The following is a 26,370-nucleotide window of genomic DNA, read 5'->3' as shown; positions in this document are numbered from 1 at the left end:
GTGAATGTATGTCAATGTCTGTAAATAATTATAATAATAATAATACATTAGACTTATATAGTGCTTACATTAGACTTATATAGTGCTTTTCTAGACACTCAAAGACGCTTAAATGAACAATTATAAGAGTAGAAGAAGATTAGACTCTACCTACCTCAAATTTTATTTAATTTTGCTTGTACCTCAGACTTATCTTAGGTGATGTTCACATGACATTTAGCCCACAATCTCATGAACTAACGGTAGTGAAATACTGATGGCAGAGAGTATGGACAGACACTAAACAATAACATGGAGTGAAAATGAAGAAAACATTAGTGACTTTCAAATTTGAAATGTTGAATATGGGTGGTTAAAATGAACTGAACATGACAGAAATCAAGTAAAAATCATGATTTAAAAGGATTTTATTTGTCTGATCCAGTTACCTGGGATAGATCTGTAATCATGAACAATTTGTGAGACAAACACAAATACTCTGCTGTCATAGACAGAACAGAGCAAAAGAAAAGAACAACATACATGTTAGACATGACCTCTATGAAATGAATGTCTGAATCACCACCATTGCCAAAGAAAAAAAACATAAATAATATAATCATAAACTAAACATCAAATGAACGACCTAGTTTTTACCCAATAAATACACCCAGGGTAACATGGGACCTCTTCTACAGGAGAATTGCACATAATCCAGTTATAGTTCAACTACCACATACTCTCCTTCTCTTTTACAAACATATACACACACATCCACCAGTTTCATACACTCCTCGTCACACACACTTTTACTAACCAATTGTCTTGCCTTCATTTTATAAATCCTGCTCTAAACAATATTCACATCTCAATTCAAATCTCATAAAAAAACAGAACATTTTTGTGCAGTCTGAACTGAAACAAGGACAGGAGACAAACCAGCTGGCCTACATCAGTTGCTGTAGTGCCAGGGAAGGGAAGAGACTAGAAGACTAGAAGGCCAAGTGCCTGCAGATTACACTAGAATTAGAGTTGTGGGCCTAGAGATGACCCAAAAGCTCACACTACACCACATTCTGTAGAGTGACAATCACTTGCCATCACCCAAACAGCGTGAAGCAGTCAGCAATCCAGGAGAGGCAGGAAACAAGGGCTGATACAGCCTTGAATATCCTTAATCAACAGGCAATATACATGTGCATGTGTGTGTATGAGAGCACACACACACACTAGTATGTTAGTGTATTATTAAAAATGACACAGCTTGTTCAGTTACTTCAGGGTTTATTTATCCCTAGATACTGGACAGTTCATAAAGTCTCAGCTGTCAGACAATTTCTAATCATTCTCTCTCGCTCGCTTTCCCTCTATCAAACATACGTACACACACCTCGCTAATGCGAAAGCAGCAGGCTAGCGTATTCATAGCTTACAAAGTTTACTTGTTTGTACAAATCATTGTCAAAAAGGAAAGGAATCAGCATTAAACAGCATTCATATATATATATATATACAGTATATATATATATTAAATCATAATTGATTTTCTTTTTTCTTTTTTTTCACACATTTGTTTCCAGTAATGCTAAACAGAGTATAAAGAGCTTCTTCATTTTCCAGTATTATTCATCAAGATCATTTCAGGTAACATCTCCATTCCTCACGTAATGCAATTGGAAATAAAGCAAGTAAGAGGAAAGAAGTCGAGTTCAGTCTCATTTCCGCTCATGAAGGCTGAAGCAATTAAATTCAGCAAACATGTCAGAAGTAGTATAAAAAAAAACACATCCAGATGTCTACAGCTGAAGTTGGGGCTGGGCGGAGCACACCATTACTGAGGGGGCAGGGCGTCTCTAGCGTGGTGGTACAGAGTCCTTAATGCCACTCTGACAGACAGGCACAGCAGCCACTCAGAGTACGGTACTAGAAGCCCTGGTGGAACCGCCCACTACAGTACCTCCCCGTCCTGACTGGCCAATGAAAACACACTCCGAGGAGCCAAGTGGTTTGGGTGTGCCCTACATTCATGAGAGAGCAGTGGTCATCTTAATTCAGCTGAGATCTCCTGTCTGAACTGAGAACTGAGTCAACTCTCAGAAGACAGGAGAAAAAGCCCTGGAGTCAAAGAAGAAAGGACAGAGGAAAGAAAGAGAAGAGAGAGAAAGAGAGGGCAGATCTATTCTGCTCCTATGGAAAGTTTTTTTTCTGAGCAGCGGCAGTGTGTGAGCATCACCACCGAGTGCTTAAGGTCACATGGATGACTCTGTGGACGGGGTAAGGCAGGGGGAGGCAGGCCCAGAGGGTGGGGATGGGCCACCTTTATTCAGACAATTTCTGTCTTATTACAACATTATTTTACAATCTAGGTAGATCAGGCTGATCAGGCCAATCATAGGCTTCTATGGGGTCCTGTTAATGACAGGGCTGTATGAATGGCTGTAGTGATTGACTGGCCCAGGTCACTTGACATGTAGCAATCAAGTCAGTCTCAAGAGGCAGGCTGTTAGCTGGCACAGAATTCTCATTCCATTCAAACACCCCTGGTGGTCTACCTGGGTATTGAAACAGTCTCTTAACAGAATCACCGACACTGGCCAAAAACAATGCCAGCAAGAAGGGGGATAGGGGGAAGTTGATTGAGGATGTTGTGGCCCTGATTCAATGTGTCCAGGTCCCCTTGAGACGTGTCCCCCTTGAGATGTTCTTATTTGGGAGTCCCAAGCTTCTTGGGGGTCCCAGGGCGCTTGGCTTGCCACAGGTGGCCCGGGATGGTGAAAGCATCCACGCTCATAGACATGGTTTTGGACGGGATGGTGGTGAACTGCTTGCGGTCCGAGCTGTATTTGTAGATGGACTCTACCATGGAGGGGCTGATGATCCGGGGGCCGATGCCCGTGAGCCGTACCATCTCCTCTGTCTCGGGGTTCATGGTGTACACCGCCCGGAACTGGCAGCTGGCATCTCGGAACAGGATTAGGAAGTGGTTAGCCTGGCACTTCTCCATTTCCTAATGGCGGGTGTGAAGGGAGAGAAAGAAGGAGAGCGAGGTAAATGGGACTGTAAAACATGCAGTGAGAGTGGGAGGGTCCATGTGGACTCTGTGACAGGAAGGGTTGTTGATTTAAAGGGTTCTGACCTCGACAATCTTGTTTTTCTGTGGTTCGTTGACCTTGCCAGCCAGGCAGCAGCGTGAAATGGCATTGTTGATGATGAACTTGTTGGACTTGAAGCTAGGCTCTTTGTACAGCTTTGGCCCTGAAATAAATAAATACAATATATACTCTTAACCTTTATTTAACCAGGTAGGTCAATTGAGAACCGATTCTCATTTGCTCGACCTGGCCAAGAGGCAAAACAGAGGCAAGTTAGTACAACATAGCATATACAATATAAAACATGAGTACATCCTAACAAATACAACATTACAATATATACAGTACCGGTATATAAAAACCGCAGGGACCAGGGGGAGGTTATTTTAAAAGCAGGTGCAGTGATCGGAGACTATATCTAGTAAGGAGTTTTTAAAAGAGGGTAACGAGATGGAGGTGTTGAGTTTTAGTGTCTTTTCCCAGTCCCAGTTTCCCAGTCTTTTCCCAGTCAGTAGGGGCAGCAGACTGGAAAGAGTGATGGCCAAAGGAGGTGCAGACTTTGGGGATGACCGGAGTGATGATTGTGTAGATTGTGTATGCTGGTGGAAATGTTCAGTAGTGAGCGAAGGTACGGGGGGGTTTTGCCGATGATGGATTCCAGTGGAATGCCAATGAACTGATACCAGTGGATCTGTCGCTGGTGTGGAGTGATGGCCAGTTGACTTGGGAATATAGGTCGCAGTGATGAGTGTTGGAAGGGGCACCGCACCGGTGACAAAGCGGATGGCAGTGTGATAGATAATGTCTAGTTTATTGAGAAGGTTTTTGGGGGCAATCCTGTAAAGTAGGTCGCCATAGTCCAGAATGGGTAGAATGGTCATTTTAAAAGGTGTGTTTTGCAGAGTGGGTGAAAGATGCTTTATTGCGGTACAGGAAACCAATTCTTGTTCTGACTTTGGTGAGCAGGGAAATGATGTGGGTTTGAAAGGAGAGTGAACTGTTGAGCCAGATACCTAGATATTTGTATGTGTTGACAAATTCTAGTTCTGACCCATCCAGTGAGGTGATTTTTGGGGGACAGGTGTCTTGGGGTAGGGTCCGGTTGAATACCATGCATTTAGTTTTTTGGGTATTTAGTAGAAGGTGGAGGTTGGAGAAGGCATATTGGATGCTGTTGAAGCTGTGTTGCAGGGAGGTCAGGGCAGTGTTCAGAGAGGGGCCGGATGTATACAGAATGGTGTTGTCAGCATACAGATGGATGTATGAGTTGCCAGCAGCGTGAGCAATGTTATTCATGAAAAATGTGAATAGGGTTGGACCAAGAACGGAGCCCTGAGGGACACCCATGGACAGGAACAGTGGGCCAGACAGCAACCCCTCAGCTCTCACAGACTGTACACTGCCAGAGAAGTAGCTGTTGAACCATGCCAGACATTCCCTCTGCGAATCCCACGTCCATAAGTCTGTCAAGCAGGATGCCATGGTCCACGGAGTCAAAAGACTTTGCCAGGTCAATAAATACAGCTACACAATAATGCTTGGTGTCAATGGCGCATATGATGTCATTTAACACTGAGTGTTGCAGAGGCACACCCATAGCAAGTTCTAAAGCCAGATTGCATAGAGCTGAGAATACTGAAGGGGCAGGATGGATATGGCCCTATAACAGTTTAGGTACTCAGAAAAATACGAGGAAAAATGCATATATAACTCTAAAGCATTCAACTCATATCTGTAGGTACAACATCTAACAATGATCCAGTGCTTCCACTCCATAATCTGTAATTTACCAGTGTATTCCGGGATTGAGGCAGGAGAGGAGACAGTGGAGGCATTCTCCCAGTCCTCCCTCCCATTATGAGTGGACATTCGTCCTGGCGACATCAATCTTGAGGGAGAGTGAGATCGGCTGGAGGGAGGAGAAGAGAGTTGAATTTGAGAGACGGGCTGGCCATACAGTAGCATGGCATCTGAATCTGATTGGACAGTGAACAGCTAACTTGATTGACAGTTACGGTACCTTGGAGACTTCCTGACCGTCAAGGTCCCACTGTCATTAGCCATGGAGGACAGGTTCATGGTTGAGTGAGAATAGACTTTATTGAGTTTGGAACCTGGAGATAAAGGGCAAAATAAAGAAGGCTCAAACGAGGAAAGTAAAAAAAAAATAATAATAGTAATTGTGACAAGAATATAAGCATAACAATTGAGTGGTGGTATTTACCCATAAAGCCCTTGGCAGGGCTACGGGACAGGACTGAGTCATCACGAAACATGGTCTTGGGTCTCTGCTTCTTGACCCCACGGACCGTGGTGGGCTTCTGCCTCAGCACCTTGTCCAGGTCCTCCATGATCTTCAGCTGTTGCCTCCGCTCGTACTCCTGTCTGGTGAATTCCCCTCTACGCTGGGGGGTGCCCTCCGGGGTGCGGGGCGTTTGGGGGGTGCCTGGGGTCTGGGGTCTCTCCTCACCCTTATCACCCCAGCCCTCGATGGTCATCCACTGCGGCCTGCTGTAGTTAGAAGAGAAAGATCATGTTAATAAATGGCTGACGATGCAGTGAGTGGCTTAAGACTATGCACATGATTTTCCTAAAATCCTATGGAGCCAGGAAGTGAACAAGGTTTCTCACCAGGCCTCTTTCTCTTTCTCCAGCTCCAGTTTGCGTCTCTTCATCTCCTCGGCCCTCTTCTGCTGTTTCTCCAGTAAAGCTGCTCGCCGCTGGGCCATCTCATCCTCTGGCCGCATCTTGTCATCCTGCTGATGAACACACACCCATTCACAGACAGACACAGGGTTAAATACACTTAAAAACAAACACCCAAACTCAAATGGAGAGAAGACAGACTGATGACCAATCACTAACCTTAAAGTAGAAGCCAACCCCGCCCTTCATCTCGGGCTCGGTCACGTCACTCATGGAGTCAGAGAAGGGATCAGGACCTTGCTCCTCCTCCTCCTCCTCCTCCTCCTCCTCCTCGCCATCCCCTCCCAGGGAGGACAGGTTGATCTCAATCAGGCTGCTGCGCTTGCCGTTAAACGCTGTCGCGGGAACGTCACTCTCAAAGGAGCACTCTGAGGGTGCCCCCGAGCTGCTGCCCCCGAACCCGGGGCGCTCCTTCCTGGCTGAGAGGCCGGCGTCCAAGTCCATGCTGAAGATGCTGTGGTCGTCGTTGGAGCCTGCGTCCGATAGGTTGTCATCCTGGAGCCGGGGGGTGGGAGTGGGCCCAGCAGAGCGAGTCTCGGTCTCAGTGGGAGCCGAGCCGATGGTGAAGGAAGAGGAGGTCTGGTCCTTGTGCCAAGGAGACATCCGCCGCAGGTGGGGAATGCTGTCCACGTTCTGATGGGGGGTGAGGACCCGGGACAGGGCAGGGACTTTGAGGTCCAGGGGCCGGGCGTAGTGGTGATGCTTGGGGCTCTTAGGGGGCACAGATTGAGCCCTGCGGTGAACCCCCTGTGGAGACTTGGGGGGAGTGGCGTGACTGGCGGCCTTGCGGGACGGCGAGGGAGAAGAGGCGGCGGAGTTGAGGTCTCGGGTGGACTCGCGAGACATGCGAGTGGAAGACGAGACTGGGGTGGAGGTTTTGGGGCTGGGTGGGATGACCCAGGTCTTGTTGCTGTGAGAAGGCTTCTTCCTAATGAGCTGGTTCTGCTGTTCAGAGAGGCGTTGCATGTCACTCTGTAGAGAGCTTAGAGCAGCGTTCAGCTTGGACACAGCGTTGTTATAGTCGCCTAGTGGCGCTACCCCCTTCTCTCCCCCTGAAGGCACTGCCCCCTTCTCTCCCTGTGCAGCGGCTTTGTCCTTGGAGAAGGTGACCTGTTTGTCAAGGTGTAGTGAAGGCTTGCTGTTACCCTCGTCCGTCACTGGGGGGTGCTGTTTGTCCTCCTGCTGCTCCTCGTCCTCCATGCGAGCCAGCCTCTCCTCCAGCGTGAGGCGGCTCAGGTCCTCCTCTGTGGACGAAGTGCTGACCTGGCCCTCCCCCTCCTCCCCCTCCCCCTCGCACTGCTCCTTCTTCAGCTGCAGGAAGGCGCTCTTGCCCAGTCTCTGCCGGTGCTTGGCGAAGATGGCCTCGATGCGTTTCTTCTGGGCCTCAATGGCCTTGCGCTTCTCCTCCAGCCGTGCCCCCAGCTCTGACATCTCATTGGTGAGGGCGGGGCTCTTGCTGGGGCTCTCCTCCTGGGACTTCTGGGCCCAGCTGGTCTTCGGCGTGACGGGGGGGGATTCGCTGGCCTTGGGAGAGTCGGTCAACTGTTTCTTTCTGCGCTCCGCGAAGCTGGTCATCCTTATAGCGCTGTCCGGCAGCTCCTCCCCGCAGCCTCTGGTGGAGCGGCCGCCGGCCGCTGGCGTGACCGGGGTGGACTGAGTCTTAGGGAAGTCCTCCGAGGCATCCGAGTCCACGCTCCCGTCTCTCAGGACAGAGTCGTCGTCTCGCGAGCCCTCGGAGGTGTGTCTAGTGCGACTGGGCTCCCTGGCCTCCCCGGTGGGCCGGTACAGCATTCCTGAGCGGGAGGGCGCCGAGCAGCTGAGGTGTACGGGGCTGCCGTTGTGCCTGCCGTTGGTGGGGTCGTCGGGGGAGTGCAGGTAGAAGCCGTCTGGCGCTCCGTCGGGGTGCAGGCGCGGCTCCATCTTGCTCTCGTTGTCGATGATCTGGAGAGCCTCCTCGATGGTGGGCAGCTCCCCCGTCTCGCTCTCCGCCAGGCCGTTCTCCTCCGCCAGCAGGGGCACTGAGGTGCCCTGGGTGGCCCAGGAGGCCCGCTGGGGGGCGCCGGACCCAGGGGCCTTGCTGAGCAGGTGGCTGAGGTCCTCTGGGGGTGTGTAGGGCACACGGGTCATGGTTTGGCCTACCGGGTTCACGTTGTCGGAGCTGACCGAGCGGGTTATGGCACCCACAGGGTTCCCCATCACAATGTCCACGTCACTGTCCAGTCCAAAGGGAATACTGAAGGACACTGCTGAGGACAGGGGGCGACTAGAGAGAGGCAGGGAAGAGATGTTAGAAATGAGTATGAAAAGAGAACTGAATACACAGCGGGTATGGAAGTAAAAGATAGCGTGACGGAGCAGACGAGAGGGCGTACCTGAAAGGTTTCTTGCCCCATGTTCTTCCAGCTCCCTCTACATGAGACATTGAGGTAGACTGAGTCAGAGATCCTGAAGTGAACATAATAGGACACACGGACATAAGTCAAGGCATGCACACACACACAAAAATGACAGTACATACGCACGATGTACACACAAAACAGACATAAACCACAGTATGAATGATGCAGTGCTCTCACCTCGCACACCACCTGGTGACACTGGGGAGGAGATGGGAAGGAATGGCTTCTTGAAGAGGGAAGGAGAGCGACTAGAAAAGAGAACAAAATCACTCAAAGCAAATACTCCTCATACATTGAACACTGTATTCACGCCAGATGTGTCATTCATCTAGTAAGACTAGGTGCTGTTACCTGTTACAGCTCGAACCGGAGGGTGTCACTGGTGCAGAAGCATCTGGAGGAAAATAAAGAAATATCATAGCCATATTCATATCACAGTCATATTCCAAGAATATAAAACGTATATAAAATCCTCTGAACAACCTTCGCACGTGACCGACACACGCATAATTAACACACACCAAAATTCAGACATACCAATCAACGTTGGCTACACTTACCAGTCATGTCTAGGGGCTGAACAAACTCTGGCCTTCGTACCTCGAACCAACCAAGCAGCTCTGCTAGGAAGCTCATGAAGTTCACCTAATCATATCAAACAGTACATAACATATCATACACAACGAAAACCTCATACTGGTGGATAGTCTATGCGGTTGTGGATAAAACACATGTGGATACTGTGTACCATAGCCATTAATATACCCAGAGGTAATAGTGCATGTGTGCCTGAATGAGTGCACTCAGGTCAAATCTAGTACCTGAAGCTCCTGTGGGGTGTAGAGCAGGTCCTCCAACACCAGGGGGCAGCAGCCCTTCAGACAGCTGTCGCAGAATTCTCGGATAAGCTGCAAGTTGTACAGGCTATCTGCCTGAGACATGGAGTCTTTCATACAAACATCTAACAAACAGAGAAAAAGACAAGGAAGAAGGGTCCTTGGGTTTGAGAAAGGCGCTATATAAATCTAAGCTATTATTATTATGATTAAGAAGGTGCGGCAGATAACCACTGACATGAAAACAGGGGTATCTATTCACTCTACGAGGTTAACGCTGTTAGATACTGAATAGAACATGGTGTTTCCTAACAACAAAGGAGGCCTTGGAGGCTCTTTCCATACCCTCCAGTCGCAGTAGGCCAGGGCAGTAGTAGTGTATAACAGCAGCAATGGCACAACCATTGGAGAGGTCTTTCACTTCAGTCACCACTGGAAAAGTGGGCTGCTGTTTGGACTGCGTCTTATCCTTCCTATACCGGATCTAAAAAGGGAGAGACAGAGACACTGAGAAAAGGACCAGTTTGGGAGATTCTTTGCTTGGCTTTGTATTTCACTGTTCAATGCACTCCTTTGAAGAGTAAGTTCACATCAACACCAAATGTCAAGGCCAGTGCTCTCCAAACATGGGTGAACAAACGAAAAAAAGAAACACGCATATCCACACAAACAACACACATCTGGTTCAAAGGTCACATGACATGTGAAACTTGCAGAGGTGCTTAAAAGAGAGAGAGAGAGAGAGAGAGAGAGAGAGAGAGAGAGAGAGAGAGAGAGAGAGAGAGAGAGAGAGAGAGAGAGAAAAGGAGAGGACAGATAACATGCGGTGGGGAAGGAGAGAAAGGTGCAGCCAGACAGCAGAAGCCAAGGGAGTGAGGGAATGAGTACAGACAGAGACAGCGAGGGCATTGTCAGGAGAAAGTAGGACAAGTCAGCCTCTCAGCAGAGAGAGGATATTCATCCCAGAACAGGTAGGACTACTGAACAGAACAGAGGCAGTAGTGTCAACACAGCAACCACCTGAGTGGAAAACAGGCTCATCTAACAACCTCCTCTGACGAAACAGAAGGAAGTATCGCCAGTCATGGTATGGGAGGACCAGAGAGACTGGTTTGAACGTCCCAACCAGAACACTTGGTGGATTAGATGTCATTTATGCACCAATGCATTTAAACAATAACAACCACCCTGCCCCTCACTGTCCCCTCCCTATGACATCAGCAGAGTGTAATGCACAGCTTGGTGCAGTCAGAGCAGACAAGCAGCATGCTTTGCTTTCATTCTCATATTGAGCCAGCAGGGGGGGGGGAGAGAGAGAGAGAGAGAGAGAGAGAGAGAGAGAGAGAGAGAGAGAGAGAGAGAGAGAGAGAGAGAGAAAACAGACCTGTCTATCAGAAATCTGATGAGAGAATATGAAGATGGAGGGAGAGATGCAACAGTGGAGAAATGGGAACTTACAGGAACAAGTTTCCAGTACCATCGAGTGGGACACTGTCAGAAAGGAAAGGGAAGGAAAGGAGGAGAGAGAGAAGGAGGAGTAGAGGACAGGTATCAAGGCAATAGAGGAGGCAATAGAGGAGAAGGACTGGGGTTGTGATGAGGGTGTTGTTTTGAAATGATACAAACCCGCATTTACGTCGGATATATCGTGTCTGTAGTGTGTATGAGTGGGAGAATGTTTATAAAGGTAAGTATCTTATGAACACGTGATACGCATGAATGCACTGCACATACTGTTTGCTTATACTAAGTAAATGATTTATGTAAGAGTGTTAGTCGTCAGATGGTTAAGTGTGCATGTAATCCCAGTCAGATTCTAATGTAAGTGTTAGTGTGCATGTCATGTGTTGGGTTGCATTGGCTGGTAGGGACGTATGCATGTTTGTAACGGAAATACTCACCGAGGGCTGAACGGGCTGTGGCTCAGCACTGGCCTGAGATGGGTCACTCTGTGTACCCTCTGTGCGTTCTCTCAGCTTCTGATTCAACTGGGGGAGAAACGGAGCAAAGTCAGACGTATCAAATGGAATACGGAATAAAACCATCCATCGTAATGATGATTGGTGACCCCCCCCCCCAGAGAGGACGACAGAGCGCCATGGCCTGTCCCTGTTCCGTACCTCGTTAACCCAGTGAAGCAGGGCCTGCTCCCAGCTGGCTACACCGCCCAGCAGCTCGGCTGCGCCAGACATCCTCACTGTGCTCATTGTCTCCATGGCACCCACCGACATCAAGGCATCCATCACTGCCAGGTGGGCACTCTGCACCAATCACAGGAGAGAGAGAGAGAGAGAGAGAGAAAGAACAGGGACAGTGAGGGAGGGGACGAGCCACTGAATTCAAGACGACATTCACAGCATCGATCAATTATGGCTAATGCAATAACGGTGGGCCCTGACGTTTCTACTGCTGTTGTAAAGCAGAGGCCATGCTAATGCAGCCGAGCCTGGAGATCACAGCTGCAGTACCTCAAGACCAATGCCGTGTACAGCCACTAGGTGTCTCCTGGGTCCAGGTCTGAGTCAGCAGAAAGACTGGATGTGTCAACACAAGAGCTTGTGTGTGTGTGTGTGTGTGTGTGTGTGTGTGTGTCCACACATGTACTTGTGTGAGCATACTTTGAACTATCAGTATTATCAGGGACCTCTAGTACTTCTCTTTATCTGCTCCTCCCTCTTTTTCTCCTGCTGCCTTTTCCTGTCTCCCTCTTCCTCCTCGGCTGTGAAACATGGCAGTATGACTCATTTGTGACAGGCTGCAGGATACAGTAATAGCGCTGTAATGAACTCACTAGGGAAAACTGGTAGATCTACAACCCAGGGAAATCCACATCTGTGTTGCTGTGTGTGTGAGTGTATGTGTGTGTGTGTGTGTGTGTGTGTGTGTGGTGCAGAGGAACCAGAATGTGGGTGTAAAACAATAAACTCAACCCCCAATTTTTTCACGTCAGCACAACCATATAAGAGAGAATCAGTTTACAACACAAAGGGTTGAACCATACCTCCCCGCAGCACACCCCAATCTCTGGCAAATCTAACATACAGTAACATCCATTACTGCTCCTTCTCATAGCCAGAGGCCCGTTAAGGAGCCTTTTCCCAAGGCTGGAGCGCATTAAAACAACACCAGCAACAACATTATCAGCTCAGTCAGAGAGAGCTCCTTAGCTCCCGTAAGAGGGTTAGCTCATTAGCCACTGTCTCCACTTACACCAGGGGGCCCTGTTCAACACCTGGGGGGACCGGACCGTACAGCTCCCCCCTCAGCCCTTACTGTCCACATTGCAACCTCCACAGCTAGCCACCACCCACAGACTGGAGCGGCCTTTGACCCAATAGGACGCGTGGAACCCAGACAGTGTATACACAACAGGAGTCCTTCTAATCAATGCCAGTGAAGGACAGTGGGCTTCAGAGTGGAGGGGATTGTAGATAAAGTGCTCTTATGGCTTCGGGAGGTCTCAAGGACAGATGACATCAGAGCAGAACGAGTTCATCTCGGTCTGCAGGCTTCCGGAGGTTGTCAAAGTGACGAGACACCAGGGGCCTCTCTGCCAGTACTGGAGGACCCAGGCCAGAACAGACAAACAGCCCCCCCACCCCCCCGGGGTGGACACACAGGCCGGGTTAGGGGATGTTCTTCGGGCTCTTGCGGCACAATGCTCCTCCCGAAGCTAAAACATGCCCTGTTTACAGTAGACAGGCCAGAGGCGTCGGGTGCAACACCGCTCAAGGACATTGGAGCAATGAAATATGAAAAAGGACAGAGGAAGTGTTTCTAACCGTTCATATACCGTTGTGCTCGTTTCTACACAGGCTGCCTATTTCTCTCTGACACTGACCGTGTTAGATCCCGCGTCGTTCTATTATGATACTATCTTTGTCTGCTCTATCTGTGTCAGTTTGTGTTCCACATAACGCACACCAGTTGCCATCGCACACCGCAGTGGGACTCCTCCCTCCTCACCATTGGCTAACCACAGCCTGCACTCTGTTATAATCATTAACTCCAGTCCAATCGAGAGGACAGACAGGTCATAACAACACATTCCTGTCAGGGGGGCCTTTCCACAATCCCCAATCCCTCTAAAATTTGAGCCTAATCTGTGCAAACCAGTACCGTACATGGCTCCCTTTGACGCCGACTTACAAATGTCTGTCTGGGAGTCATGGCATTGTCTGGTTTTTTTGTTCGCACTGTTCAAGCTAAGGGCTGTGGCCGGGGTTGCTCCATGCAAGTCTGCAGCACTGCTGTCTATGCTTGCTTGATGTGAAGTGCTGACCTCGGCAGGGCTAGCCCGGTGCTGTGCTGTGCAGTGGAAGATCTAGCGATGCCAGCAGAAGCTTGTCAGATTTAGTATTCTCTCTGGGCCAGGGGATGAGACGGCTCGCCTCACTCGTGGGCTGCTTGTGTGCTCCTGAGAGGCAGGGTCACAGCCTGTCTCTGAGCCGGGACTTGCCTGTTCAGAGGAAATGTCTGCAGTGCAGAGAGGGACACACAGACAGACAGAGGCTGAGGGCAGCACAGGGACAAATCTGTAATGATGTCTGCTGGGCTGAGCTAGGCTGTGGGGTGCCAGAGGTCTTTTCACTGGGCTCAGAGCACCACTCCCTGACACAGTTGATTCAAAACATCGTGAGGAGAATTTTGTTACCACAGCTATGGTTGCCTTTTTAATAACTGCCTTTAAAAAAAAAAGCTTCAAAACATACAGCCGTGAAGCAAACAGTTATTTCCTAGTTCACAAGCCATGAAGGTCTGTTCCTCAGAGAAAGGACATTGGACAGAGAGGAGGAAGGAAGAAAGATTGATAGGCGAGAGAGAGAGAGAGTGAAAAAGAACGTGAGAGAATGACAAAACTAGTGAGAGTGAGTCTGCACTGTTGTGCGGTACAGTAATTATTTGGAGGAGAGAGAGAGAGAGTCGAGGGTAATTCATGACAAAGGCAAGGAATGAAAGGAGAGTGCAGGGAGGGGGGGCCCGTAGATTTCCCGTCCTGACCCTCCAGAGCTCGCTAAGCCAGATCACAAGTTCCCCTAATGAGAGGGGAGAGAGGACCAACCCTGGAACACAGTGCACACAGCCTGCCAGATCGCCATAACAACCAACAATCTGACCCACAATGCACCTCAGCAAAATCCTGAGCAGTGAGCACAGCAGTGCTCCCGGCTTAACGCCGGCTCACCGCTTGGGACCCTGAGGCTACTGCATTCAAAGCCTTGGTAGAACATATTGAAAATAATTCATGAATTCACAAAATCAATGAATCCATCCACAAGATGTCATATTGGTTGTGTGTCAATAACAGGAGAAATAATGAATGTAGAGGCATCTCGCCAATCGCTAAGAGCGATTATGGGCCGAGGTAATCGGTTAGATTACGTCTGAAATATGACTTAACCCCATCCCCCCCGTTAACCGGCCTACGGAGAGAGAAAAACAAGAGGGATGAGCCAGGTCCAGGTCTGGGGCTTGGGCTTAGTGGGGGGTGCCGGACAGGACAGGAACCCCTCTGACACCACATGGCCCTCAGCCATGACATGATGCCGAAATACCCAAGCAGCAAAAGCAATCTGGCCTAGCATTATACAAGCCCCATCTGGATAATACTGTTTCTCCTCATAAACAACACATTACAAGATCAATGACGGAATCTGGCAACATTCTTTTGTTGTCTCTGCTCTGTAACAAAACCAACCAACAAAGGAAAGTTACATTGCAAGCGGACATTATTTTTCCCCTGGCTCGACCCCATGACAGACCAAATGTTGCGAGACGATGTTTAGCATTCCTGATCCGGGGATAAAGTATGCCACTTCCAATCCCAACTGAGCTCTCGACTGATGCTCACTTGACCGAAAACCTGCCTACACAGCAGTAATGATTTAAGACCCAAGTGTCAGCAACTAGCCAACCAGCGGCATTTCTGGTTCAGGGTTTTCCAGAGCATTGCTACATCACTGTGTTTGTCATATAATAATGCAATACATGTGAAGATGTGCAAACATAAGGAAGTTATTACATTAAAATAAACTCTCTAAATCATATTGAATACAAACACATAGTATTTGCAATTACTTTTGCAATGCCTAAACAGGTCATATATGCTGTACATGTGTGAGGGGAAAGATGACTCACAGGTCCTCTCTGGTTAATATAGACTGGGATGATGACGTTTAGTCTGGAGTACAGATTATCACTAATCTTCACAGATCTTTATCCTCAATCTGAGTAGTGATGGAGGCTGGGCAGCCACTAGCATGACCTGCTACAGGAGAAGCCCTCCAGCTAGCAGGAATGGCACAGTGAGATCACGGTTACAGTCAGTCAACAGTCGAGAGACTTTGCATTTATAACACCCACGCTGCAGACATCTCACTGGCATCTTTCAGCATCAGTTGGACCTTGGAAGCAGTAAACTCTAGTAACTCTAAGCTGTGGTGTTATTGATAACAGGCCAGTGAGTGGTCAATAACACATGGTATCAAAGATTAAAACAGGCCATACAGCGGTTAGCTGTTAGCAATCAGGATATGTTTGTGTGGAAGTTTGTCTGTGTGAGCTTCAGTTTGATTGAATGTGTGTGTGGCACAGACATGTTGAGCTTTAATATAAGGCAGCCCTGCAGCAGATTGCTGTTCCTCCAAAGCCGTTTACTGGCCGAGGCCCACACTGCTGCCTCCATCCTCCTAATGCTGCTGCTGCTGCTGCTGCTGCTGCATGACCCACTTTCTCTGTGTTGCAGGCACAGCAGCACACAAGCTCAGAGAGCAGCACAGCGCCAGGCAACAACAGGCGAGCGCAGAGAGCACTGCAGCGTTCAGCAGCAGCAACAGTAGCAGCCGAGCCCAGAGTTCACCGACAGCTCTTGGCCAGCTGAGACGCCCCCCTGGCCTTGTGGTGGTGGCATCACCCGGGGGCTGAAGCAGCACAAGCTGAGCACAGCTCTCGCACACACACACCACTGATCTCATCACCGCCAGTACCGCCAGTCACACACACCTGCTGCCATGGCCACCAGTCAGGGGCAGCGGAGCAGACAGAACTTCCACCTGAAGTTCCCAGAGACTACCAGGCTTTCAAAACACTGAGAGAGAGAGAGAGAGAGAGAGAGAGAGAGAGAGAGAGAGAGAGAGAGAGAGAGAGAGAGAGAGAGAGAGAGAGAGAGAGAGAGAGAGAGAGAGAGAGAGAGAGAGAGAGAGAGAGAGATGGCTGGGTAGAATATAGTTCACAATGCCTCGGACATAAGAGGGTTCCCCTTCTAATTGGCAGTGGAGACAGATCATTTGGCCAATTTGGTCAAAGGCGAAATTGGTTCTCAAACAGAGCAGACATGAGAACTGATGCCAGAAAGAGAAACAGAACCTCACTGTCAGTGGCTGAGAGGACAAACCAGTTCCTCTTGATTCATAAAAGCTCTGTTGAGAGTGAGCAACAAGGCCCGTAATACATGGACCAGAGTGCTCTTCAAACACAGGGGCTCCGGTTTCACTAGAACCACTCAGCTATTGTCTACTCTGAACCACCTATTGTCATGCCCTCCCATGCAGCCCTAGAATCACAGCAGAACCGCCCTGACTTCCCCCCTGAATCCCCTGGCCCTCACAGCTGGATCCACTCATCCTCCGGGGAGCAGCTTGGGTGACTGTGGGGGGATGGGCGGTGTGCGTGTCGGGTAGAGGAAGGGGGCTTTTTGATGTCCTCTTAATCCCTGGAATCAAAGCATAAACAAGTCCCCACTCTCCCCCTGCTTTTCCTCCAGTGCCTGGCTAGCAGTCCTGGCCCTCTACGTCCCTGTCAGGGACACGGTCGATCACTTTATTGATTATGACGACCAGGGCAATTTCCAGTGCAGCCAAAACAACGTTGATAACGTCCCCTTAATTAAACCTGTGGTGACCAACACCCACATATATAACTAACAGACAGGACTGGCGCAAGGTCATAGAAACCTCTCCCTGTTGACTTCCCCATAACCAAGCCGATGATGGAAACACGGCCCGGGTCCCACTTACCATTTTGATAGGTTTATGCCGGAGGTCAGCGTCCGTCACCGGGGCTTCCTGGTCTTTGGGAGCCACGCCCCTCTTGGTGAGGAGTTGCAGCAGGGCTGCATTGTCCTTGGGAGGGGCCTCGGCCCCCGGACCCCCCAGCAGCAGGCCATAGGTGCGGCAGTAGAGCTCTGAGGACAGTAGGAGGCGTGTGACGGGGGGCTTGAGGTGCTCCTGTTCATACTGGTCACAGTAGAAGGGGTCGCGGAGCTCCACTGGAACCTTCTCTACAGGGGGAGAAGAGGGACAAAGAGGGTGACGTTACTTCATGAGAGCACTGACGATAGCCACAGCAACACAACGTGATTGAGGGAGACGCAACGGTTCCTCTCAGCATGCTCTCTGAAAATAGGCCGGGAAGTAACACGGAATATAAATCATTCCATTTGCAGTCCCATTTTGTCAAACAAACACACATTCAGTAAGAGACATGGAGTCACATTGATGGTATATTTCATGACCACGTTGAACAGTTTTCTGCTACCTTGTGCTCTAGTAGAGCATTGGCAGATCAGCCAAGACAACTGGCCTCTGCCCTAGAGCTACAATCATCTGAATGAGTGGACAGAACAGGGGTTAAACGAAGCGCACTAGTGTGTGTGTGTGTGTGTGTGTGTGTGTTTTGTTTTATCTATTAGGATCCCAATTAGCTAATGACATCAGCTAGTCTTCCTGGGGTCATTCGAACAATTATCAACATAGGCCTAATATACATACAGACAATTATAAATAGTTTATTCAATTGTTTGTTCATTATGTACATATAGACATCACATTGCTTACACATACCGGTATCCATAATAACAATTTAAAAAAAGAAATACAACAAGATTAATCATCTACTGTTCATAGAGTTAATTGTATTAAGTGCTCTTTTATTGTTTTCTTAAAAGCGCCTCTAGAATTAGTTTTAATAACGTGCTTAGGTAAAGAGTGTGTGTTTATAGTGTGGGAATATGTGTGTCTTTTATAGCAAAACTGGTCAGATAATCAAAAGGCCCAGGGGAGGATGAGATGATGAGCATGATACACAGGTTCCAATTTCATCTGACCAACTCATCCATTTTCCTGCCTTTTCAATAGTTCTCATATCACTCTCTCCCTACGGCTATGATACTGTGGTGCGTCTCACAGTTCCTCCTTGGATGCAGTCTGCACGCAGCATGTACAGGAAGTCACGCCTTTTTGCCATGTGGAGCTAAATAGGCCTGAGATGTGTAGAAGAACACAAAGTAAATTTAACGACTCTGGACTGGTTTTTCAGTCAACAACATACATCACAAACCTATACAAACAAAACCGAAAAGAAAAAAAACTGACACACCCTCCAGCAAACTGGTTCTGCTGCATTCAGAGCCCGTGAGACCTACACAACCCAACACATCCATGGACAGACACCAAACATACACATCCATTTTCAAACCCTCAGAATTCGAGTGAACTGTCGAATAGCTGAAGGACTCGTTAAAGGAAAGCAAGAGTATCTGAGAGGAGAGTTAGGTGAAATCACATGTCTCAGTATATTATGACTAGTGAACCTAAACACATGAAGGATAATAGGAGTCTCCTGACCGTGTTGTTGTGTCATTAGGGTTCTGTGATGGTTCTATTCAAAGGGCACAATACGAATGCAATGCCTCTCACACAGACAATAATAGCCTTACCTCTCGGTCTCTATAGCTCGCCCTCACTGAATAACTAGGCCTACAGGTGTAGAGTAGCAATGAGTCACACAAGAGCACATTTGGGTGTGAATGTCCCATTATTATGTGTCTTACAACCCCAGGGGCATTGTTAGGGATATAAACAAACCCACCCTGTCAATCACTGTGAGTCTCATCCAACTGGAGCTGTGTCAGGCCTAGATACTACCCGTGGAAACATTGGGTATAGGCATCACTTCAGTCACCAACATGACGTTGAAAAAACGCATAATGCAAAGCAGGATGCAAAGCCCACAACAATGTCAGATGGATATGGTCGATAGAGGCACTATTTCCCTGTGGGACAGTCCAGCGAATGAATGACCAGTCTGTGTCACACAGATCATGTTGAAACATGGACAGGGAACGATGGCTGAAAATAGACATTTTGCAAATATGAACCCAATTTCAAAGAGCTGTGCACCTGCTGCACTCCATAGCAACAACACAATAGAGCAATTCACACTTCATTTGAAAAAGCTGAAAGACATATGGGAAATAAAAACACACAGAGACAGACGGAAAGAGAGAAAGAGAATGAATAAAAATGTGACGCAGTCTGGTGAAACAAGTGGGCAGCCGATTTAATGTTCAGACTTTTATTTAGATGTAAATACATTTCAGCGTTGTTGAAAATCAATGACACATTTGCTAGTCAACTAACACAGCTTGTTTTGTGAGTCTGCTCACAATGTAAAGTAGTGTTATAGTTAACTAGTAGCAGTGGGGATTACTCACCGAATCCATTGCATTGCAATATTTTGGCTTGACTAGCGAGTGTGTGTTGTGATTTTCAACAACTTTGAAATGTATTTCTGTGTTTCAAAATAAAAGTCTGAACATTTTGATTGGTTGCCGACTTGTTCCGCCTTTCACCAGACCATGCCACAAATGGTAATGAGTCAGCAATAAATGGAGAAAAACATCACATCAGATACACCAATGTTTAGACTACAATATTTAGACCGCAAACATTACCCTCTTTGTTTACAGACATAAACTGGAGCACCGGCCTCTCTCTCACTCCCCCTGGTCAGAAGTCAGGGCCTATCTATTGGTCTAGGTGAGAGGCCAACATTCATAGACATGCACATTCATACAATTCTGGAAGCAGGGCTGTACCAAAAATAATGCTAATTAAATGACTGCGCAAAACATTTGGATGCATTGTGTCAACAAAATCCAATCCACTAAAAGAATGTCATGGGCAGCTAAAGTGAGATGCCGTCACGGTAGAGATTGGGTAGAGCTCTATACTGTATTGCCTACTCCACACCCCCAGCCCACAACCCTTGACTGGCTGGGGGATGCAGAGGCCATGTGGTCTTATACATAATTGATCGATTGAGTTAGTGTGCTGGTCATGTCACAAACATTATAGACGTGTTCAGACAACAGACACTAAAGAAACCCTCATGTATACCAAGCACGTAACACAAACAGAGACTAGTCAATGCCAACCACAATTTTGGCTATATTAGTTCCCTGGGGGAGAGAGAGAGGTTAAACTGGGTCTCTCCATTCCACTTTACACCAGAGAGTAGCCTATTGACCAGCGTAAGCAGCGTTGGATTTCAAGAGGGTTGTCATGGGAACACTGAACATTAAGACCTCTTTGTTTTAATTAAGGGGCAGTGCAGCCACCAGAATCACATAAATGTCATGCAGAGAGAACACTGTCCGTCCTGTTGGACCCTTCAAGAACACTTTAATTATTCACAAGAGCTCAGATATGCAGAAGTGTGCAAGGTAAGCAATGAGAGGAAGCTCCGACTCAAATGCCTGCAGTAAATGAGGTCTTCTGAATTAAAATGTAGGCCTATTTGAAGAAAGTCATCGCCCCTCATCATCATTTTGTATGTTTTTTTCCACTGAAATGTATTAAACTGAAGTTTATCAGTCATTGATACTGACTGATTCACAAAAATACCTTTGACATAGGAGCGGTGAGCATTACATGTTTTAAACAAGGCCATGCATTGTTGCCGTAGTTGGCTTGAATTTCTCTGAGCATTGTGGGGGATTTAGAACACTTCATGTGGAGGGCAAGATCAAACAGGACGATTATACGCTCTGATTTGAGAAACAAGGCCAGGTCTGACTCTTAGACAGAAATGGGCACGGTGAAAATGGCAGCATTATTACATGGCCTGCACGTGACCTCCGGTCCTGAATGATGAGGTCATCCAAACACCTCAATGGGACAACGGGGCTCAGAGATATAACACTAAAGACATGACACAACACTAAACTAAACACGTCCATCAAGGTTGAGCATGACCGACTCTGTTTCAAACATGCCAAAGAGGGATCTATCCTAACACTCTCCTATTTGGCTACGCAGTAAACAGCAATACTGTAACATAACATAACATAACCTAGGAGTGAACAAATCTGCAAGGGGATCTACAAGTCTATAAGCATAATGACATAGTGCATCTCCTCATCTTTTTAAATATGTTTTTAGGGCATTTCTGAGAGAGAGGAGATTGACAGGAAGAAAGGGTGAGAGAGAAGAGGGATGACATGCAAGATATGTCGAGGGTCTGAATCGAACCAGGAACCTTGCGATTATGTGGTATGTGCATTAGTGTGTCACTAACCACTCCATCCCCTCATCTTTTAACCAACAATCCCAAGACGTTGTATTTGAATCAATAAATTAAATCTCATCCTCACTGATTTTTTAAAAATCAATGACATTTTCCTTGATTGCACGGCCAGGTTTGGGAAATACATGGAACACGAAAACATATGAGACGGTAGGTAGTCATCCTGATCCTCCACATACCTCCTAGAGAGGCCACACTATCATCCGCCAGCCAGGGCACAGCAGGGGTCTCCTACTGACCTAAAAATTCACAGAGCCACTTAGCATAATATGACCTCCTCAATTGCCACATGGATATCCCCAATCACAGGATTCACGTTGAGATTACATGAATTAGAAATACTGTAATATTTTTTTTAAACTTAAGAAGAAGAAAGTACAGAGTTCCCCCTACAGCCAAAAATGACATGTTTTCCTCATTTACTGAGAGTCCACTTATTGTTATAAGTGCAACACTCCATATTGGACAGGAGACAACGCACCTTCACCACAATCCACCCTTCTGTCAAGGGGATTCTCTGAAAACATTGAAATGTTATTATCCAGTAAGACAGCCATTTTGTGTCCATGCCAACAGTCGACTTGCTTAGTTCCTGCTTAATTCTTCTTTACCTGTTGACTCACACCCAAGATACACGGATATGGAGAAGATGAGTAATCATGCCAACAGGCTTCAGGACAGATCCGGGCAGTTCTGTAGCCAGGTGGAGCTAAAGCAACAGGTTTCAGCTGTGCTAAACAAACAGAGGGGTTTCATAACTTCTGTTCACAAGGAACATTTTATCTAAGGAATGCTCTCTGGAGAGGAATAGAGAAGGAAGTAAATAAGAATGGGGGGGATGAGGAAGATGGGCTCAGTTTGTTTCTCTTTCTAGAGTAGTAGACCTGGAGACAAGCCTGATAACCCATCATGGGGTGAATATTGACTCAGGTAACCCTTCTTGTCACAAAACAGTGGAGAGGAGGACCAGGATGTCTGAGTCTTGCTGTGATAGGCCTATCTGTGATCTCCTAAATCAGGGGTCGGCAATAGGCGGCCCGCGGGCCATTGCTGGCCCATCACCAATAATATTTGGCCCAGCAGAATATTTGGAGAATCCACTTTTTTTTTTTTTTTTTTTTACAATATCCGACCGACAGTCCCACATATAGCGCCTATAATGTCCGAATAGAGAATCTACCTCCACCTGAATAATGCTTATTGTACTTTTATCCATGTTGAGAGTGAATGACACAGGGACAGACAATCAGGCAGCGGGGTGCACCGAAGCGCACTGACGCTGAACCCCTCATAGTGAATCATAAGTAGGTGGACAACGTGTAGTGCTGAAATAGCCGTGTGTGGTTTGAAAAAAATAACACCAGCTCAGTAAATAATTCAAACGTAATGTTTACGTATATGTGACTGCAACACACATATGAACAGTAACAAAGCAAATTCTGTTTAATATTCTGAAAAACATTGACAACAAAATCGGTGAAAAAAAGAAAAGAAAGAAAAGTAATCCGCTTATGCGAGGGGTGGTGGTGCATAGGCCTATGCTCCTGAAACGACAGAGCAAACACACTATTAGGGATAATAATTACAATGAGCCATTCATTCAAAATATACAAAATACAATTAGGTTATTAAATACAATAACGACAGGCTTGGTACTCACTTAATGTGAAAAGTGGCATCTCCCATCGGTCAGTATTTGCTTGATATCTGGTTATATGGACGTCACTTTAATCCGCAGGCAGTTCTCAAGTTTTTTTTTGCATCAATCGATTCCTCTCGTGCGTCTTTATCACATTCATTGAGGAAAAGGACAACTCGCATGTATAGAAAGGGAACATTGTGAGCACGGAAGATGTGAGTCTCACAACGGCTTTGCGTTGATGAAACCAGGTAGGATGAACATTATAGTTCGCTGTCCATTCCTCTTTAAATGCCCTGTTTTCACCATCAACTTTCCTCTTTACACCTTTGGAGAGTGACATGATGTTTCTCTTGCTAGTTAGCAGGTTAAATGTTTAGCTAACTTCACCCGACACGCAAACAACCAATCCAATAATAATGTCACCTTGTCTGGGAGGAGGGGGGAATCATTCAGAATGAAAGTATGTTAAATAATTATTAGAATAAGCTAGGCTGCGCTACATCGTCAGTCCACACATTTATTATTCAAAACTATGGAAAAGGGTGAAACTACGTTTCAACGTTGTTGAGAATCACAACACAAACTTGCTAGTCAAGCCAAAATACTGCAACGTAATGGATTGGACTGCTACCTAGTTAACTACAACACTACTTTACATTGTTACCTAGTTAACTACAACACTACTTTACATTGTTACCTAGTTAACTACAACACTACTTTACATTGTTACCTAGTTAACTACAACACTACTTTACATTGTTACCTAGTTAACTACAAGACTACTTTACATTGTTACCTAGTTAACTAGAACACTACTTTACATTGTTACCTAGTTAACTAGAACACTACTTTACATTGTTACCTAGTTAACTACAACACTACTTTACATTGTTACCTAGTTAACTACAACACTACTTTACATTGTTACCTAGTTAACTACAACACTACTTTACATTGTTACCTAGTTAACTAGAACACTACTTTACATTGTTACCTAGTTAACTACAACACTACTTTACATTGTTACCTAGTTAACTACAACACTACTTTACATTGTTAGCAGGCTCACAAAACAAGCTGTGTTAGTTGACTAGCGATGTGTAAATTTTTCGAAAGAAAAGTCAAAGCATTAGAATGTGTCACATTTTTTAACAATCAATTACTTATGAATGAATTAATGGAATGAATGAATGGTCTTTATTGTCATTGCTACAGTACAGGTACCAAACAACGAAATTTCGGAGGGGTGGCTCCCCTGGTGTTAGGAAAAAAAAAAAAAAAAAAAAAGTTCGGGCCCGCCATCTAGTGGCTCCAAAAAAATTGGCCCGAGGCCAAACCTAATTGCCGACCCCTGTCCTAAATGATTCAGATTCTGGGAAGAGAATTGATGATGTCACCCTGTGCAAGCAGGAAGATAACTGCAGTCCTAGCTCAGCAGGATCATTGCGCTACACACACACACAGACACACACATCTGCTGTCAGTTGCTCGTATTCCTTCAGCCTGGCAAAGACTATGACTTTGACTGGAGGGCGTGGTTGGACAGGCCAGGTTGTTGATGTACAGAGAAGGGCACCAACAGTGCAGCAGTAGCAGCAGCCTGGAATCTGGACCCGTGGCCAGGGATTGCGCAACACATGACACATAAGCCAGGTTGTTAAAGTACAATTCAGCTTGTGTCACACCCTAACCAAAGCTCCAGGCTCATTCTATTATCACTGGCTGAGGACGTTTGTTTACATCTCAGGAATGTGACGGAAAGTAACAATTTGTTCCCAAGTGGAGCTTTTTTCACTGCAATGGACCTGCTAATTCACTTTACGTTCAATGGGCCTACTATGAGTATTGAAGCTAGGATATGCCTGTTGCATAGAGCCTTGGCCTGTAGGCCCCATCTGTGGCTCAGCTAAATAACCACTGACCAATAAAACTGGGATCTTTTGGAAAGGAATTATTTTTGTCCTGTAAGAATCAGTAATAGAGGAAACGTTAAAATATTGGGATGTGACTGTCTAATGATACAATAGTCATTGAGAAGAGTGTTTCCACACGGCATAATTGTAAAGATTCGTGAAACTCAAAATGGGTTAGGTTTAAATGGTGCTGTGGGCGTATATCCAACAAAATGATTCTCTCAAGTGGGTGTGTATGCGCGTCATCGAGGCCGGGTGGGTTCAACACACGCGCCACACTTTTTTAGTCTATTATCATTGTAGATAGCGAAACTGACTTATGTTGAATCGCAAATGTAGATGTCAAGTTATATCTTTTGTTGATATAACAAAACCTTGCGATTATCGAAAGAACGTCGTATTAGCGGTCTGTCTGCACATTGAAATTGATTAGATAGACTACAATTAGGCATATTTGCTGATTGAAACTCAAGTAAGCTGTCAAAAAAAACAATGCCTCCTCATCATCTAACCTCTAATGCACCAATCGAATTTGGCATTGACCTATCTGGAATAAGTCATAAAATAGGCTTTGTCTACAACAAAATAACAGTTCAGTCTGGGATAGGGATACATTTTCAGACACACACACAATAACGCAGTACTGGGTGGGGGCCCAGGAGTCTGCAAAACGACAGCTATTCGGGTTAAAACGGGGTGCTTACAGCGCACGCTCCCACCTTTCATGTGCTCTTTGTGTGCCCAAAATCGCTGAGTTTACACACAGCGCAGTTCACCTTCATGCATGCGCTTTTCATTCCACTGACAGACAGGGAACAATGCTGGACCATAGCGGAGGGTGAGGCAATGTAAAAAAAAAAAGACAATGTAATACATTACAGTACATACCTGCATTGCCGTAAGATTTGGCCAAGAGCCACCCCACACTTGCGCATATCTTTGCCCTGGTCAAATCATACAGATCCAATTGCTTTATGTCCGGGACCACAAAAGTCTTCCTCATTACATTAGAGTCCACCATAGCGAGTCCGTAGACAGGCCCTGGAAACGGGAGGAGGAAAGAGAGCTAAAAAAAAAAAAAAGAGTTGTTTACGAAGGATAATCAGAATTTAAGCAATCATTATGTTACCGTTCCATAGCACTAGGGCTGAGGAACACGGATATGGATAAGCGTTTTCTCGGGGGAAAATATCCAGACGGCTGGTTTCAGTCCAGGATATATCCTTCACTCCGGATTCAGAGACGAGAACGGTCAGAAGAAGACGTGGATCTCAAGAGCATAATAGTGCCCATTCCAATCCCTGGGATGACTTGGGGAAAAGGCCGTTTTATTTCCCTTGTTTCACCGTCCGCATCGCAATGCGTTTGATGAGCTCGACAGTACGGAGCCCCGCTGATGACTGATTTCCAGGTGCTCCACACTGGCATCAATCACTC

General features: G+C 46.7%; 1 protein-coding gene across 1 annotated transcript; it reads right to left on the bottom strand.

Annotated features, from left to right (window-relative positions):
• Window positions 1–401: 401 nt before the first annotated feature.
• Window positions 402–25,954, bottom strand: camsap3 (calmodulin regulated spectrin-associated protein family, member 3; the record flags this gene model as incomplete). The annotated part of the gene is made up of 17 exons (XM_080523954.1): window positions 402–2,986; window positions 3,116–3,234; window positions 4,862–4,980; window positions 5,092–5,185; window positions 5,296–5,582; window positions 5,703–5,827; window positions 5,937–8,040; window positions 8,150–8,222; window positions 8,354–8,424; window positions 8,528–8,570; window positions 8,737–8,821; window positions 8,998–9,137; window positions 9,358–9,496; window positions 10,914–11,000; window positions 11,133–11,273; window positions 17,028–17,290; window positions 25,822–25,954. 17 exons carry the CDS (start codon window positions 25,952–25,954, stop codon window positions 2,684–2,686), a joined length of 4,326 nt encoding a protein of 1,441 aa, XP_080380080.1. The 3' UTR covers window positions 402–2,683.
• Window positions 25,955–26,370: the final 416 nt, after the last annotated feature.

This window comes from Nansenia antarctica (assembly GCF_963989245.1).
Source record: "Nansenia antarctica genome assembly, chromosome: 2".
Taxonomy (NCBI): domain Eukaryota; kingdom Metazoa; phylum Chordata; class Actinopteri; order Argentiniformes; family Microstomatidae; genus Nansenia; species Nansenia antarctica.
The sequence above is the reverse complement of the archived record's forward strand: the minus strand, read 5'-3'. Positions and strand labels throughout refer to the sequence as shown.